At 51.2% G+C, this 19,115-nt stretch overlaps 1 protein-coding gene across 1 annotated transcript in view; it reads right to left on the reverse strand.

The window, feature by feature from the left end:
- Window positions 1–1,383: 1,383 nt before the first annotated feature.
- LOC147662596 (endoplasmic reticulum resident protein 44-like) overlaps window positions 1,384–19,115 on the reverse strand; it is a gene marked incomplete at its 3' end in the record, with an annotated part of 141,954 nt that continues 124,222 nt past the window's right edge. The window contains exon 5 of the mRNA XM_086951047.1: window positions 1,384–1,441. Coding sequence (XP_086807173.1) covers window positions 1,384–1,441 — 58 coding nt within the window. The remainder of the gene's footprint in view (window positions 1,442–19,115) is intronic.

Below are 19,115 nucleotides of genomic sequence, written 5' to 3' on the forward strand. Positions count from 1 at the left end.
TGGAGGTAAAGACAAAAGAGGTAAAGGCAAAAAATGTAAAGGAGACCCACGCAATGATGCCAGGTCTAACAGCAGCATTACTTGCAGAACGGGTTGAAAATCTCTGTTATGTAACAAAGAATGGGGCGATGATCGTGTTCGCCCAAAAAAATGAAACTTAAAAGTGAAAATAAAAGGTGGCTTATCAAATCATTATTCTGAGAAAATAAAACCTGTAGTCAAACATTAATTTTTACAGTTCAAAGATCCAATACCGTATGATTACTCGGGTACAGCCCAACTAACTTGACGATTATTTTACTATTGTTTCACAGATACTGTGTTACAATAACTTTGCAGATTGAGAATAAATCTGCTTTTTTATGTCGAGCCTAGAGCCAGCGCGCATGCGCTGCTCTGCGAGGCTTACTGTAGAGGAGTAGGTGAACAGAAGCTCCGCCCACTCTCCGCCCATATTTGCAATTGGCTTGTGTCATTGTCTGAAATGCTGGCTTCTGATTTGTAGATAGGCTTGTTAGTCCCTCCTTAGTACCGCCTCCTCTTCATTTGTCACCTCCCATGTCGACTGGCCCCTAACTGCGGTTGTTACATGGTATGTGTTATTTAGACTGTGAGCACTATTTTTGTTAATGAGGTTTTCTCCTACAGCAGGCACGATGTGCTTTAATGCCTTCTTGCCCCCCGCCTGCCCTCCCTCCCGCTGTCCGTGCCTTCTCCCCCCTTCCCCTGCCTCCCTCCCGTTGTTGTGATGCCGATCATTTGCAATGCAATAGGTCTTGCATAAATGCAAGACCAATTGCATTGCAAATGCTTGTTAAATTTAGGCACGGTTTGACACTGGATCTCACTGCACAAGTGTAACCCTTTTGTGCTTTGATTCTGATTAGTATGTTACCTTCTGCATACAAAAAGGCAAAAACCCTACACTGAACTGCAAAGTTTGATTTGCTATTCATTACCACTGTGTGATTGTTGTGACCTTGGGGAAGTACATGATGAACCAGTCAAGGCTTCAATGAGGGCACCTTGCCACAGTCGAAGGTATTCCACAAATTACTCGTCGCAGCTGGATAAGTCTATTGGTCTTAGGTTTCGCATATCAATCATATGCTCCTTTTCAACTAAATTCAGCCACCCCCTGTGTACACATATAACTTGTTTAAAGAGCTCATTCCCGGTATACCCTTGGGGTCCACAGTACCCTCTGAACACTGGTGAGCTGCAATAATCAACACATCACCATGTGAAGCACTGAGGGAGGAAAATGTTTTAGAGAAGGTAGCAATTTATAGCTGCTTATTACGCTTCTTGACATTTGGAGTCAGACTATTTTAATACTGTATTTTCTGACACGAAAAACAAAGGATAAAAAGATAAACTTACACCCATAGGCTTGTAGATTACGTTGTCACCGCTAAATCTCTCCGGTTTCGAAACACTCCTAGATTGTGAAACAAACAAAGTTTTATTAGAATGCACATTGAAGCAACGACGACACAAGCAAGGAGTAGTTTCGGTCCTGTAACTCCAGTTCTGTAGTAGGGGATCTCTGTGTATAGTCATAATCTAGTGAATAGTCCCGCCCATGTGCGTGGACCCCGGAGAAATCAAAAATAATCTCCTAAATCGTCAACAAATGCAGACCTGCACAGACACTTAGGAGAGAATTTAAAGACAGATAATGCAGCCTATATCCACAGGCTACACTGTCCAGTACTTCAACTAGAAATTCCACCAAAAATCCACAAACACAGCCTGTCCAGTGTTCTCCACAGAGAAAATCCTTCCCCTACCAGCAAAAGCCTCTGGAATGATAGAGAAAGTAGTGGACAGACAAGCCCCATAGGCTGCCATTATGTGGCTCAGAAAAGGATACTGTGCCTTGAAGAGAACCTTCCAGAACTCTCTCAGTATCCCAGAATGCACAGCAGGTCCCTTTTACTTTCAGTTCTTTTTGAAGGTGTAACACGCCAGACCTGTAGCATTCCTTACATGAATATCTTTCTCCGCCGTGGAGGAGGGCGGGCGCTTATGACTATAACAGAGATACCCCTACTACAGACCTGGAGTTCCAGGACAGAAACTACTCCTTCTGTAGAAGGGGATCTCTGTGTATAGTCATAATATAGTGAATAGAATGGCAAGCCCATCCCCACACCAAAGCAGCGGTGGAGAGAAAAGAAATAACACCACTTCTGTGCGAACAGATTTCGCAGCAAAGCCTGCCCAACCAGAGCGTCAGTCCTGGCATCAATGTCCAGACAGTAATGCTTAGCAAAGGTATGGACCGACTTCAAAGTGGCCACCTTGCAGATTTCTGCAATTGGAACATTACGTAGCAAAGCAGTCGTGGCAGCTTTGCCCCTGGTGGAATGAGCCTTAGGTTTACCCCCTAAGGTCTTATTAGCCTTCTGGTAACACAATTGTATACAGGACACAATCCACCTAGAGATGGACTGTTTTGAGGTAGCAAGACCGGTCCTGACTGATCCATAGTTGATAAACAATTGGTCTGACCTACGAATATCTTTGGTTTTATCCATATAAAATTTCAACACCCTCCTAACATCCAGGGAATGCAGAGACCTTTCCGCTGGAGACGTAGGATTCTGAAAAAAAGTAGTTAAAGTTATGGTCTGGTTAACATGGAAATCAGAGATAACCTTTGGAAGAAATTTAGGGTGAGTACGCATAACTACCTTAGCAGCATGAAATACAGTATAAGGTTCTTGGCAACACAACACCTGAATTTCACTCACCCTGTGGGCCGATGTGATGGCCACGAGGAACGCCGCCTTCCAGGACAGGTGCTGCAACGAAGCCTTATGATTAGGTTCAAAAGGCTCCTTCATCAATCTGGACAGCACCACATTCAATTCCCATGAAGGCGAAGGAAGCCGGACAGGAGGAAAAACTTTCTTCAAGCCTTCCAAAAAGTCCTTGATCACAGGGATCTGGAAGAAGGAAGTCTGTGAAGGGCATTTACTGTAGGCAGTCAGTGCAGCGAGATGAACCTTAATGGAATGGAAATTAAGGCCAGACTGCACCAAATGTAGAAGATACGGAAGGATGACATCTTCCTTACATGTCGTTGGATCATAGTTCTTGGACTTGCACCAGATGCAGAATCTCCTCCACTTGTAAGCATAGGAAGTCCTAGTGGAAGGTCGCTTAGCCTCCTTCAATATGTCCATACAATCTTCTGGTAGATTCAAATGGCCATATTGCACTATCTCAGGAGCCATGCCGTCAAACTCAAAGACGAGAGATTGGGGTGCACCATCTGCCCCCCGAACTTCGTGAGAAGGTCCGGCCGGCACGGCAGCCATATGTGAGGAAGGAGAGACCGGTGAAGCAGGTCCGTGAACCACCACTGCCTAGGCCATTCCGGGGCAATCAGGATCATCCGCGCCCTGGACTGGGACAGCTTGATGAGCACTGCCGGAATCAGGGGAATGGGTGGAAAAGCGTACAGAAAGCTGTTCGACCAGTTGATCCATAGCGCATTCCCCAGCGTCCCCTGCTGGTAGTACCTGGAGGCGAAGTCTCGGTATTTGCTGTTTTCGGCGGTGGCGAACAGATCTACGACCGGAGTCCCCCACCTTGCGAAGACTTCTCCTACTACTTCGTCGTTTATGACCCATTCGTGGTTTTCCTGAATCAGTCTGCTCAGTGCGTCCGCCTGAACATTCTGCACACCTGGTAGCTGGGTAGCCGTTATCGTCAGTCCTCTGGCTAGAAGCCAGCGCCAGATCGCCTGCGCCTCCTGCGACAGAGCGTGTGATCTAGAGCCCCCCCTGCTTGTTGAGGTAATACATCGTGGTCATATTGTCCGACTGTACAAGCAGAGAGTTGGTCTGGAAGGACGGATGAAAGGCCTTCAGTGCCAAGTGAACAGCTCTGAGTTCCAGGAAATTGATGTGATACGTGGACTCCGTCGGGGACCACTTTCCTTGTATCTGTAAGTCTCCGAACTGCGCCCCCAGCCGTGGAGAGACACATCAGTCACTATAGTCTGTGTGGAAATGTCCTTGTGGAAGGGAACCCCTCTGAGGAGATTCTCTGTTGAACACCACCACTTCAGAGATTGAAGAGCATGCAGAGACAGTCGTATTTTGTCGTCCCAAGACCCTTTCCTCTGATCCCACTGATCCTCCAAGCACTCCTGCAATGGTCTTATGTGCAGACGAGCGTGTGGCGTGAGGAAGATACAAGAGGCCATCGACCCCAGTAGAGAAGACACCGTCCTCACTGTTGTAGATGGAGCGGTCATAAGAGCCTGAGCCTTCCGAAGGAGTGATAACCGCCTCTCCGACGAAGGAGACACGCTTGCTGACAGCGTATTGATGGAGGCTCCCAAGTACTGTAAGAACTGGACAGGAGTCGGGACAGACTTGGACATGTTGATGTGCAACCCCAGCTTGTTCAAGAGAACGCACGCCTTCTGGAAGTGCGCTTGAGCTTCCGAGAAGGAGGAGGCCTTGATCAACCAATCGTCCAGGTACAGGTAGACAAACACCTTGTTCCTCCTCAGGTGTGCCGCTACCACTGCCATGCACTTCAAGAATGTCCTGGGCGCAGACTTCAGCCAGAATGGCAGTACTGTGTACTGATAATGATTGGCGCCGACTTGGAATCGCAGGAAATTCCTGTGTTTGTGTGCAATGGGCACATGGAAGTAAGCATCCTTTAGGTCTATAGCACATAGCCAGTCTCCCTGTTGCAGCTGAGGATAAATCTGATGCGACAGCATGCAAAATTTCTCTCTGCGAATCAACTTGTTTGCTTGTCGCAAATCCAGAATGAGCCTGAACTCGTTCTGGTCATTCTTGCGAACCAGAAAGACTCGTGAGTACAGACCTCTTCCCCCTTTGAGACAGAGGTACGTCTTCTATCGCCCTTTTCCTTAACAGGGTATCGGCCTCCGCCCGGAGCTCGCACAGGTGAAACTGCGAGCTGACCGGTGGAATTGCTGGAGGCGGGCTGGTGAACCGAAGACTGTATCCATTGCAAACAATATTCAGCACCCACTTGTCCGGAGTAATTTTTCTCCACTCCGCCAGAAAAAATTGAACGCTTCCCCCCACCGGAGTGGGTAACGGCTGCAGGGGAAGTAACCGCTCAGGGACGAGACCCAGCCGGGCCTTTGTTCGCCGCTGCGGACTGCTGGTCGCCTCGGCCCTTCTGGCGCTTCTGGAAGGGCCTCCAGAACTGCTGCTGCTGTTGGAACGGGCAGTAGGTCTTCTCCTTGGGCTTCTCCAACCCGACAGCCGTCAGGGTCTCGGCCTCCGCTTTCATGCGGGCCATCTCGTCGTCCGCATGCGGTTTCTCCCGAGAAAGGCAGGTTGGCCACCTGCTGTTGAGCCTCTGGCTTGAGAGATGTAAGGCGAAGCCAAGCGTGGCGCCGTTGGTTGATACCATGGCAGTACCCATGCGCCGCCAGAAGAGACATCAGCAGCCACGCTGATGAGTTGGTTAGACACCAATATCCCCATATTCAGAATCTCCTGAAAGTCCTCTTTCTTCTCTCAAGGAAGGAGCTCAGCGAATTGCTGGAGGGACTCCCATAGGGCTCGATCGTATCGCCCTAGCAAAGCCGCGGCACTTGCAGCCTTCATTGCAGTAGACGCAGTCCCACAGACCTTCATGCCTGCCGAGTCTAACCAGCGGCTCTCCTTATCAGGAGGTACTGTCGACGATGGGGTGGTGGCATGCTACTTCCTAGCCGCCGTCACTATGACAGAGTCTGGTGTCGGATCCATCCTGAGAAAAGCCGGGTCAGAATCCGGCGCCCAGTACTTCTTGAGGAGCCTGGAGGGGGCCGCCTTCGTCACCGCCGGAGTGGGAAACAACTCCTCGGCGGGCTCCACCAATCCTGGTACTAGAGGCAGCAATGGTCGAGACAGGTGCTTTTTATGTAGCGTCTCGAAATTCACGGACGTCGTGGGCGTGGGCACCGCACCTTGATGCCCAACTTAGCCGCCCCCCTCAGCAGAACATCTTGGAATGAGACAATGTCGTCTACCGGCGACACCCTCGTCCCAGGGGATTCCGACAAAGTCGGCGAGTATTCCCTGGTCCCAGAAGAGTTTGTGCGGGATCTGTGCCTCCTGTGGCGTCACATTGATCTTGTCGACGACCGATGACTACGTGATCTCTCCCTCCGGCCGGAGCGAGAGCGCGACCTCCTCGGCTTCGGACGCTCCACAGGTCTCAAAGGAGTAGGCGACGGCGGCCTGACCGGGAGCCTCGGCTGAGGAGTCCCCTTAGGCGGCGTCGGGTACTGTGGAAGTGAAACCGACCTCGGCGGAACTGCGGGCGGTCCAGAAGGCGGAAGCAGAGGATGAGAATGAGGAGGAGGAGGTGGCGGAGGCGGAGTGGGAGTCCGCGGCAGAGGATCCTTGGGCAAGGGAGGAAGGGGGGAGGGGGGGGGGGGGGGAGTCAACCTCGGCTTAGGAGGTGTACACACCTCAGAGTACACAGAGCCCTGTGACTCCTTAGGCGGAGGCAATGGAGAGCCAGAGCCTCCAGAATGACTCCTGGCGCCAGAACTCCTTCTGCGCTTCTTTGGCGTCGAAGAACGTCGCCTCGACGGCGACCGTCGTTCTCTCTACGGCGAACGCCTCCTTCTCGACGGCGAACGCCTTCTCGACGGATAGCGTCTCCTCAACGGCGAACGCCTGCGAGACCTCAACGTCCTCCTCGGCGTCAAGGATCCCCTCGACGGCGAGCGCAGACGCCGGGCCGCCTCTCGTCGTCGATGACTCGACGGCGGCCTAGTCAGTTCCCTCGACGCCGAACGAAGACGCCGCCTCGACCCAGAGCTCTGGGGAGGCGGGGAACAGACTGCTGTCATCCCTCTCAACGCAGTCGTCGTCGGTGCTATGGACGCCGGAGGAGAACAGGGACGTTTGCTGGTCTTCCTGCCCCTGGAGAGCCCTCCAGTGGCCTCAGCATGGGCAGATGAAGTATGCCCAGACCCACCTTGTGCCTTCAGTCTTCTATCTTCCAGGCCTTGGAGCCTAATCTTCATCCTCTCTCTCAGGGTCCTGCTGGAGAAGGACTGGCAAATGTCACACTCCTCCGGGACATGAGATGAGGGAAGGCAGATGATGCACACCTCGTGTGGGTCCGACTTGGCCTTTTTCCTCGAACACTCTGGGCATTTGTCAAACAAAGCAGGCATTGTGACAAATAAAAGAGTGCTCAAAGACACACACAAGGAAGAAAGCACCAAAATACTTCAAAAGAAAGCACTCAAACACTTGAAAAGTGAAAAAATCTGTAAAGAAACCCTAGAAAGGGAGAGCTCAATGCTTCAGGGTCCTGCTTGCAGGAGCCGGAAAAAAGAACAAAGTAAAAGGGACCTGCTGTGCATTCTGGGATACTGAGAGAGTTCGGGAAGGTTCTCTTAAAGGCACAGTATCCTGTTCTGAGCCACATAATGGCAGCCTATGGGGCTTGTCTGTCCACTACTTTCTCTATCATTCCAGAGGCTTTGCTGGTAGGGGAAACATTTTCTCTGCTGTGCTGTTTGTGGGTTTTTGGTGGAATTTCTAGTTGAAGTACTGGACAGTGTAGCCTGTGGATATAGGCTGCATTATCTGTCTTTAAATTCTCTCTTAAGTGTCTGTGCAGGTCTGCATTTTTTGACGATTTAAGAGATTATTTTTGATTGCTCCGGCGTCCACGCACATGGGCCGGACTATTCACTAGATTATGACTATACACAGAGATCCCCTACTACAGAATATATATATACAAATTAAAACACTTACTGAAACTAAAATATGTACTATTTACTTTGAAGCCACCTCAGCACAGGGACTACACTGAGCTATAACGTTATCTTGATTCAGTGACTGCGTCTAGACACATTAACAACAGATGAGAACAGCCAGCACACAATACCGGAGAGCCCCTTCTCCTAGAATTGGACCCCAGTTTCAGGAAAGGACAAGAGAAGGATTTCGAATCCAGTCAGGCATCAACTAGCATCCAAAATAAATATATTGATCCAACGTCTAGGGCTTCAAGACGAATATTATGTAATCTCTTATCTTCAGCTCTATGTAGGTCTCATTTACAGTTTAAGAACTTTATTTATTCATCTGTAAGCATATCCATTATCATCCTGCAATGTATATTTCTCAAGTCTTTAAATGATCAGATTGCAGTCTTGATATGAATTCTGGGTTTATGTGGGTAGGCAAAATCGGGCAGAGTCTGACTGAGCTACTTGGCCATACCCCTATAGAGACAAAAATCCTGTTGGAGGAACTGACTACCCAAAAGATCTCACAGGTCTACCACAGCCTGGTGATCAAGTCCAAAAACGAATACACCACTTCAAGGGCAGCCTGGAATGTAGACCTGGGACCACTGACAGAATACTATAGTAGTCAGGTATTCACCCCTCCAGGGAGGTGGCAATAGCCTCTCAATTTTGGCTGATACAACTCTAATATTTGCATGAAGTCTATTTCATGTAGGAACATTTTTGGAAAATGGGGACAACAGAATCACTAAAGGGCCTGAGATGCGGTACGTAAAAGGGGGACTTTCTACAGCCAGCAAGGGCTTGGTCGAGGTGTTGTTGCCCTTCTGGGAAGGAATGCATGCATGCCTGGGACAGATACCAGGGTGAGACTACCTAGAGATCCTAAATTTGCTCTACTACATGTCATCACAGATACAGATAGCAACAGGTTCCAGGCGTCCCTGATTTGGTTGGGGCTAGTTGTTGCTAAGAGGAACATCAACACCCCATCAGGTATAGCACGCACTATATAAATGCATACCTTTTCCCCTCTTCTATCCCTCCACTATCCTTCTGAATCCAAATAACTGACTAACATATCCACCACTCAAAATACTTTTATATTTCTCTAAACTAATTCACCACTAATCCTTTGTTCATTCTGGAGTGGCGTGCTACTCGCCGAAATAGTGCTTCGACGCCTCGTCAGGGGTGGTAAGCGCTATATAAATTCAATTACAATACAATTACAATACATACCCAGGGCCTTGAGGAACTAAACTCCCTGGGTGTAGAGGCATAAAAGTAGCGCCTAGAAGTATGCACAAGCCACAAAAGTTCAATTTCTGCAGCCAAGGAATGCCCACAGATAGACACTAACATTTTGGCCGACTGGTCCCTTTACAAGGGAATTCCAATGGAGAGACTGGATACTCCTTTTTCCTTGCTGGATGAGGAAATTAGAACAGGTCAGGGGATTGCAACCAACTCGAGGAGGGTGGTGAAGGTAGCTGAAACGCCTTATGAACACTAAGCTCCACTATTGAACTGTTCTTGGTCACGGGCAAAGCTGGACCCTACTGCAAGGATGTCCTTCTACAACAGTATGTTCTGTTCTCAATGTACATGTCTGTGCTGCATCTAATAAAATGTGATATAAAAACCAACTATTGGGCCGAGTAGATTGTGTGTCATCCTGTTCATGTGAGCCGGGTACCAGGAGTTCATTAGATACTCTACAACTGGGGGGTGGCCTGAGCTAGAGGCGGGAGTGTGGAGGACTGCCACCCGCAGGACTGCAGCACTGCCTTTGCGAGGGCTGGTGGGGCCGCCAGAGTCGCGGGAAAGACCACAAGGAGGCAGGGACTACTGTTGCTGTGCCGGGGCCAGAGGCTTAGCCTGGCCTCATTGGAGGGCGCCTTTGGAATATGGGGCTTGGGGGCACTACTCCCCAGTCTGACCTGGCGCATGCTTTTTGTCCCCCTCCTCTTCCATTGACTTGCTGGGGCCCGTTGCAGCTGAAGTGACACTGGACTTCAGGTTGCCCTGGATCCCTGTTGCAGGTTGCCCACAGTGCCCTGGGCTCGGTGGGTGGGGCTGCCTTGAACTGTTTGCCGGGAGCGGAGGAACCTGCTGCTTCCCCACCTGAGCTGTGCAGGGTAGCTGGCTGGACATGGGGGCAGAGCCTATTCTGGATTCTGTAGTGGGCACCATCGTTGCTGCTCAGCCCCCTGCCCTCAGCCACCACTAGGGGACACCACCTGCTTGGCTTTCTCTCCACCTCACCATTACACTGGGGTCTCACTGGGGCCAGCTCCACTAGGGGGGCCTGGAGATGAGATGCTGCTGAGGCCTTGAGACTCTTGTCAGGGAAGGACATCTCTGCTCCCCGTGGTCTTCATACAGTTGGCTACTTGATGCCCTTGAGTAAACGCGGATTCCCTGGCTGCCTGTGCTTCCCCTCAGGGTAAGCAGGCCACAGGTGGCCGAGTGAGTCCACCTCTCCTCCATTCGGAGTGTCTTGGCAGAGATGGGTTGCGATACGCTTCCTCCCGGGCTCGACAAAGATTGACAAGTTTACTAAGCAGCCCTCCAGTGCTTCTGGGGCCACTGGCGGGACCCAGGGAGCCCACACTCTGACCTCACCACTATCCTTCAGGCAACCCAGGACTCAAGAGGCAGTCTAGATTTAAATGGGTGAGGAGCATCTTAATGTTCCATTATTGCAACAGGACCTCCAAAATGTTGCCGGCCGTATGACAGAAGCGAGACCAGGGTGTCCACGGTGGAGGAAAAGTTGGCCAACCTGAAACTCTGGGCCTCTGAACTGCTTTTGACGGCGGTGCACGAGGACCGGGCAGAGGATGCCCAAAATTGCTTGTGGAGGAACAATATCCAGTTTGTTGGATTCCTGACGGGCACGGAGACTTGGAGAAGTTCCTAGAAGGATGGTTGCAGTCTTAGGTCCCGGCCGGCAAGTTCTCATCCTGGTTCGTGGTCGAGTGCGCACATAGGTCCTTAGGGTACCGGTCCCCTTCCAGTGTCCCAGCCCGCCTTGCTCAAAGCGTGTCTTCTCAATCATCAAGACAGAGATGCTATCCTCCAGGAGGCGCAGGCACACCCAGACTTCGCTTTCAAATCCAGAGGTTTACGATCTTCCCATATTAAATCCCTGTGGTCCAGCAGCGCTGCCGTTTTATTGGGATGGTCAAGCAGAAACTCCAGGCCCTTAACCTGCAGCTAATGGTGATCTTCAATTGAGTCACTTATTTCTTTGATTTCCCGGAACAGGCTTGGGAGTGGGCAGTGGAGAAGAGGGAACTTTGGCGACCTAATTTGGGAAGGAGGGGGGGGGGGGTTTGGGTGCGGAATTCCAGCTCATTGGCTCCATGCCCCCCCATCCAGTCAGCCTGGAGGAAACATGATCGATTCTGGAGAACCTGTTCTTGTCCCCAAGGGACTTAGTGTCCCTCTGGTTCAGACAGAGGGAGTGTGGATCCTGTGGGTATTTTCCCCTGGCAACACATTGACAGACACACTGGTGCTTTTCGAGTCCAGAGGGGACAATGACCTTGGATTTCCTCCATGAGCCCCATGAGGGTGATTGGGCTCTATCTAGACTCCAACTGATGCTGGTGGTGGGAGGCGGCGTATGTGGGTTTTATTCTTTTGATCCAGGTTCTGCGCTGGTTTGTATTATTTATATTGATGCTTTTTTTGCAGGTTTCGTGTGGGATTGTATAATTGATTGCTTCCAGGCACTAGGATTCATTGCTATGAGGAACCTCTAGGACTGTTGGGTTGGTCAGCCTTTGGCCTGATTGTTGACAAATTATGCAGTTAGGGCGACAGATGTTTCCAGGGTAGAATTATGGGGAGGGGAATGTTGGGGGGGGGGGGGGGTTAAGTTGGTGCCCTTTTATAATTTTTCAGTGTTTGGCCGCATAATTCCTAGTCCGTATTCTAAGCCATGCCCTGCTGCTGTCAGTAATTCTTCTTGGGTTCATGCCCTTTTGGAGCCCTAGAAATGCCCTTGCCTTACTGCTTTTGCACCTTGATGGTTGCAGTTATGGTACTATCTTGGGATGTGAACGCATAAAGAGGTCTGCTGTCCTTCATTACTTTCAGCTATTACGGCCGGGGGTCCTCATGTTCCAGGAAACTCACCTGTTGGGTACACAAATTTCTTTCTTACGTCACTTAAGTTAGAATAAGATTTAGCATGCAGGGTTCTTCAGTGGTGTTCGGGAGTAGCCAACTCGCTGCATAGGGAATTTCCATTGGTGGTGTCTGCATCTCTCGTGGACCCCTAGGGGAGGTATGTGGGGGATATATGGACTGTTAGAGGGCGACATTATATTTTCATGTATGCCTAGGTCCCACAGCCTCCGCGCCAAGGCACACTGCAGTCACTGTGGACCCTTTTTTGACCTTCCCGCATGGTGTTACCATGGTGGGGGGCAATTTTAATGTGTTTCCAAATCCTGAATTAAAAACTTCCGGCCCCTTGCGGCCGAGGCATCAGGCGTGCTCCTGTCAGGTGATGGCTTGGGTGGATTCCATGGGACTCTTTGATATGTGGCGTACGTGGCAACCCCGGGACTCAACCTTTAACTATACCTCGGCAGCGCATACAACAGTCACGTAATGACTTAGACTGGCTTCCTGATGTACGCCTTCTACTTTCAGACATTGATGTTTTCCCCCGGGTTATTTCGGATTACACCCCGCTCATTCCAAATTAGTCTGGCCTCTGCCATTGCGGATTAACGCCTGGTATCCTATGGACCCTGCATGCTCCAAATTTGAGGAGGAGTTTCAATCGACTTTAAGATTAATGGGGGAGACCATGGCGTCGACTGGCACAGTGTGGTAGCTAGTAAACCAGCCTTAAGAGGCTTGGTTAAAGCGTATGTTGGGAGTCCAGATGCCCAAAGGCTGGCACAGACTACGGTCTTAGAGGGCGAGATGCTTTCTCTGGAATGACAGGAGCTGTGGTGGCCATTCGCCGAGCTAGACCATGGGCCAGTGCTGGTGTAGGCTCGCCTACGCCAGATTTCATTGGATGAGGCGCATCCATGCTAGAAGGCCTCCACACCGAGGGGCTACGAATACAATGATGAATCAGGTAGACTTCTTTACAGACTGGCCACCTGGGATATTGTCTCCAGGTTGGTGCCCTCAATTTGGGACATTGGGAGACATTTGTGCAGGATATTACGTTGTCCTCAAACCCCTCATAGTTGGAAGAGGACTTTGACCAGCAGCTCACAGTGGAAGTAATTTGGGAAGTGTTCCCTGAGCTATCATCAGGGAAAACTCCCAGCCCTGATGGATTTCGAGTTGAGTACTGTCAGAGGTTCCGCAGTCTTCTGCTTTTTCCCCTGCTACAATGCATAAGGAGGCTGTGGGGCGTTCCCCACAGGACTGAATGAGGCCATGATCCTGTTGATTTTGTTAAGGCCTTCCTCACGTAGAGTGATCCTTCAAGCAGCACTTGAGCGGGCTGGGACCCCGTTTTTGTGCCTATATGGGTCTTTTTGTACGCTTACACTGCTGCTTGGGTTCAGGTCAACTCCGTTTTGTTATCTTCCTTCTCTATCTGTCTGGGAGCCCACCAGGGCTGTCCAATCTTGCCTCTTGTTTGCCTTGGCGATCGAGTCCCTTGCATGCCTTACCTGAGTTAAGCCCGTATCCAGAGGTGGTCTTGGGATGGTGGCCATGAGGAGCGTATAGTACTGTATAGAGATGATCTTTTGGTGTTCCTTGTGAACCAGGTCTCAGGCCTGAAATGCTTGGAAATCTTTCAGTTTTACTGGGAGGCATTTGGCCTTAGGGCCAACAAAGCTAAATCCTGGATGGTCCCCATTGATGGTGATGAGAGTAGTGGTTTGTGGCAGTTCACAATCCCTTTGCGTCACCTGTCCTTCAGATACCTAGCCATTCATGCTTCTTGCCTTCCAGACTTGGCCTGGAATCTTAACTTGACTACACTGGTTACTAAAAATGAAGCAGGACTTGCTTAGATGGGGGTGTCTGCGGTTGCATGTTCTAGGGGGACTAGTCCTTTTTTCAAATGCTAGTTCTACCCCCGTTTTGTATGTCTTTTCAAATCTTCCAATTTCCCATTGCTGGTTCCAGTCCTTTGCCTCGACAATCTGCACTTTACTATTGGCAGGCAACCGCCTGTGTCGCCTTTGTGAACTGCGGGCAGACGCCCTTTGATGATGGGATGGGAACTGCGGACCTTTACTGCTATTACCTGGCCTCACATCTGGTTGTGATAAACAACTTGTTCACCAGGGGGTGGGTTGACTTGACTTACAGAGTGGAACTTGCTTCGCTTGGCCTAAACAGGATGCTGGGCTTAGTATATGGGGCACCGATCCCCACTCTCTTCCCGACTGAACCAGAGTGGCGCTGCTGTGCCGAAGGGCAGCACTTGGTTTTCTGGGTTGGAATAGTCGGATCACCAGGCTGACCTGCAGGAACATTTTTAGCTGCGTCAATGCTCTGTTGGCCAATGTTTCCCCGGACATGCCGTTTCCTGAATTTAGTCTCCTCGAAGCCAAGGTAATGATGGGGAATTTGCAGACTGGGACTATTTCTGTGATCTACTAGTCTTTAATTGCCAGTGCTCCAGATCACTTCTCCAGGTTGCGTCAGTGGTGGGAGGCCTTAGTGGGAGACCTTCAGCCACAGTTTGGCGCAAGGCTCTGATGGCTTTTAAGTTCCTGTTTTCCAGAGCTATATGAACACCCGGTGGATTGGGAGTTCTCTGACCCCAGGAAGTTTGCACTGGAGGGAGACCTTTTGGTGAATTCCAGAGGGTCTGGAGAAGCCTCTGGGGGTGACCCTGAAGGAAGTGGCTTAGGTATTTCCCAACCGAGGGTGGTGGGGAAGGTTCGTGGTAGCCCAGATAGGTTCCAGTATCATGGAAAGGGTGTAAGGACTCACGTCCTGTCTCCGTGGAGAAGGAGTGGGAATGGGCTGCGGCCCAAGGTGCCCAAAACCCGGTACCAAAGCCTGGGTGGTTCCATGAGGGGACACCAGGTGAGGAGCCTAGGCTGCATTGGAAGGCCATCCATTGAGAGAGATCTCCTGGTGTCTGGGCAACTGGAGGGGAGCGGGGGGGACTGCTGTAATGAGCAACCCACTGGTTCCGTTGTCTGGCAGCACAGCTCCAGTTGGGAGGGTGCATGAATCCAGACAAAAGGGTGAGGGGAGGACCTTGTCCCCAGTGGAAGGACCATTGGGTCATGGGTTGCCAGCTCGGAGGTCAGAACACCCCAGAACTGACCCTGGTGAGGCCACTTCTGGCCTGGGGGGTCTTCATGCTCTGTCAGATGGACAGGAGGCTGGAGACCTGCGCCAGGCAGACTCTTGCACAACTCACGATGAGTGTGTTTCCCTTTGGGGGGGGGGGGGGGGTATCTGTACTCCCCCAGGAGCCCTGGATTGCCAGGTCCAGCCTAAGGGTACAGGTTCAGGGTGTCCCCCCAGACCTGAAGGTTGGGGTGACTGCTAACAGTGCACCTACCAGTTAGTCTTCTGGGGGTGCCGCTCCAGGTGGGAGGGTACAAAGCACCAGGGAGAAGGACCAGGTGTGGGAGAGCCCACCCCAGTCCCTTGTTCAGACTCAGTGTACAGACCCTGGGCTGGTGTACCAGTTGTAGGGTGGCACCCCTGAACTGGTGTGCGAATTGTGCAGGACACCTGCCACAGGTGCCCTGACTATTCTGGAAGGGGGTGCCTCTCCAGGTGGAAGGGTACAGAGCCCCAGGGAGAAGGACGGGAGGTGGGAAAGCCTACCCCAGTCTCCTGTCCAGCCGCTGGGTACAGACCCTAGGCTGGTGGGTCAGTGCCAGGATGTCATCCCTGACCTGACAAGACGGAGAGTGGACAAAGTGTGGCAGGCACATGGGGCTACCTCCCCCCACTCTCTGACGCCACAGAGGTTAGAGAGCCCTGAGACGCATAAGGCCTGGGTCTCCCCACTGACAACTGTCGGTAGCCAATGTGGCTTACTGTCCTGGTGGACAGAGTTGCCTTATTGAAGGGGACAGGAGTCACACCCAGAGGGTCGACTGGGCCCCACTTCTGTTTTGGCCATGTGGGTACGGTCGGCCTGTTGGGACACATCTGTGAAAAAGTAAGTTTAGGCGCTGCACGGATGGTGTTCACAGGTGAGGAGAAGGGTTCCCCAAGGGTCAGCTTAGTGGGCCCTGAGAGCATGGATAGAGGGATCCAACTGGGTTTCAGGGAGGCATAGAATGGGAATGAAACCCTGCTGTTGCGGGCCAGGTTCCATGTTCTATAGCCCCAAGCAGGGAAGTCCATCGAGGTATGGATTGGTCTACCCTGGCTTTAGGCTGGAAGGGGGTTGTGTTGGAGATGGCCTTTTTTGCAGGGTTGTACCTAAACGTTTTGCTTCTTCCTCCTATTTTTTCCTGACCTGCTGTTGTTGGTTTTAGGACTCTGGGCGCATTACCACTGCCGATGAGTGCTAAAGTGCATATGCTCTCTGTGTAAAATGTGTTATGGATTGGCGTTTTCATGATTAGCCTATTTGATGTATGTGTCAGTCCCTAGTAAAGAGCACTGGAAGTGCCAGGGCCCATAAATCAAATGGTGTTGGTGGGCTGCAGCACTGGATTGTGCCACCCATGCAAACAGCCCGTAAAGTGCAACTCTGCCCTACCATTGCAGAGCCTGTGTGCAGTCTAGGGCTGCCATTTCGACTTGGCAAGTGCCCCCACTTGCCAGTCCCTAAACCTTCCCTTTTCTACATGTTAAGTCACCCCTAAGGTAGGCCCAAGGTACCCCTGTGGGCAGGGTGCATTGTATGTGAAAGGTAGGACATGCCCTGGTGTGTGTGGCATGTCCTGATACTGAATTACAGCCTACTTCGTTTTACACTATTGCAAGGCTACCTGTTCAACATAGGCCAGAATGGGCAGTTTGATTATAACATCCTATAATCCTAACTGACCCAGGGAACATGGTAGAAATTAGAGTTTAGTATGCCTGACCTCAGAATGATAAAATATATCTTTTGGTGAAGATGGTTTTAACATTCTGTGTTTGAAAATCCCACTTTTAGAAAGTAGGTATTTTCTTTCCTAACCATCCAGCCTGCCTCTGCTAGCTTGTGTAATGTCAGTCTGGTTTGTGAGTGACAGGGGCTGGGGGAGACTCCAATAGACAGAGTGAGTCAGCACATGGCTGAATAGACTTATCTGCATGTAGATGGGTGGGAGGGGTATCACCTGGGTCTGAATAGGGCTGTGCCTGCCTTCCACAATGCTGGCTCCACCTTCTGTGGTGCGTCTGAGGACCCTGGCCCACACTGACAAAGGAAGAAGATGCACACTGGCAGAATGCACCAAGAACTGGTTTGAGCTAGGTACAGGACCTCTCTGCCTGCAGAGGACAAATGATTTGCTAGTATAAATATTGGGGCCCAAACCACAGAACTTTTGGGATCAAAAAGACTGCCAAGAAGAAGAGCTGGAGAAGCTGTGAGGAAGAACTACCACTTTGCTGTGTGCTTTGCTTTGTTGGCCTGCAGTGGCTGCTTCTGTCTTGGGCAGTGAAAAGACTGGACTTTCTGCAATCTACTTTTGTGAGTTTCTCCAAGGGCTTGAGGTAGAGCTTGCCCCCTGTTCAAGAAGTCTCAGGAACAGCAAAGACTTCAAGCTCTTCTGCCCTCAGCACTGGAGACTGTGTTTTGTGCTGCAAAAGAAGAAAAGCAGACCGACGCCGTCCACAACATCGCTGCCGACTCAGTGCCCTGAAGGCACAGCAGAGGGCACCGCCGCAACGCCACACCACGACCCTGGTCTCACCGATGACGCCTGCTGACGCCGCCACAGAACCTGCTCGCATCGCGACCTGTGGGCAACGCACTCCACACTGCCTCGATTCACGACGATGCCTTGGTATCCCCGACGCCGCCGCTCCATGTCGGAATCGACACCGCTGCTTGCACTGTGGTTCGAGGGCACCGCTCGTAAAGTTACACGACGCACCGCCCTCATCCCTCACGGCAGCGTTGGCCTACCGACGCCGGTGCCACAGACACCAGTTAGTCAGCTGACGACAGCGCTCCAGCAATGACGACGCTGCTACTTGCAGCGTGAACCTGCCAGCACCGTGACAAGCACCGCCTCATCTCACACCGCGACCCTGGTCTCACCGACAACGCCATCCGACGCCGCCAACGAGCCACTGCTCGCACCGCCACCTGAGGGCACACCACGCCGCACCACAGCATTCGCCGTCGGCGGACGCCAGCGCTCCTGACTTCAACAAAGAGGAGTTCGAACAACAACGCCTGTGACTTCAAGGGCCCGACTACTCCTGCACAGACCTCCGGAACAGACACCTGCGGACGCCGTGTGTTCGGAAGCTCAACGAGAGGTCATCGACGCCCTGCATTTCTGAAAAGTACTGTTTGCGTGTCTTCCCGACGCCGTAGTTGGCCTGCGATGCCGGGGTCAGCCAGAACGGTTTGGATTTGTTTGCTCACGACGCCGTGATAGCCCCGGACGGAGCTATCGACATCAAGGAACTGTTTACAAGGTTATTTCGCTAACTGAAGATTTTTAAGTACTGTATTGTGGATTATCATTTTGGTCTTGTCTTAAGTATATAAAAATATTGGATATATTTCTAAACTGGTGGTGTCCTTTTGTAGTGCTTACACTGTATTACTGTTGGTTATGTGCAAATGCTTTACGCACCCCCTCTAAGATAAGCATGACTGCTCGTGCCAAGCTACCAAGGGGGTGAGCAGGGGTTATTTTAGGAGGAGTGCAACTCCCTCATCCTGACTAGGAAGAAGGGTCCCTATTTGGACAAAGGTGGAGGCCCTTACCAACTAGAGACCCCCATTTCTAACAAGCACCAACAAGCCTTGGCAAAAGCAACCCTCGCAGGAAGTCAACAAGGTGCAAGGAGAGGAACAGCAAGGTCCAGAAGACTCTCCACAAGCAGGGAAGTCAGGGCAAGCCCAGAGCAATCAGGAAAGCCCAAAGACGACATAGTTGGCCCTCCACAGGAACCACAGGTCAAAGACAGTGGAGTCGGAGGAGAAACTTGCGCAGCTTTACAAAACTGGTCACGGAGCACACGGTGCAATGTGGTTGAAGTTCTTTGCAGGAGTAGTTACTAGAGGTTGGGGCTACTTGGTACCCAATGCACTTGCTACAGAAATGCCAACAAGTATTTGCAAAAGTATGTGGAGCACAGGGGTTCAGGTATTGCAGCCCCCACGAGGGATTCTGCCCTCAAACTGGGTGAGAGGTCAGCTCTGGCCTCAAGGGAAGTAGAAATTCACCTTCTGTGTTGTTTA

The sequence above is a fragment of the Lissotriton vulgaris genome, unplaced genomic scaffold, assembly GCF_964263255.1.
Source record: "Lissotriton vulgaris unplaced genomic scaffold, aLisVul1.2 SCAFFOLD_4119, whole genome shotgun sequence".
Taxonomy (NCBI): Eukaryota; Metazoa; Chordata; class Amphibia; order Caudata; family Salamandridae; genus Lissotriton; species Lissotriton vulgaris.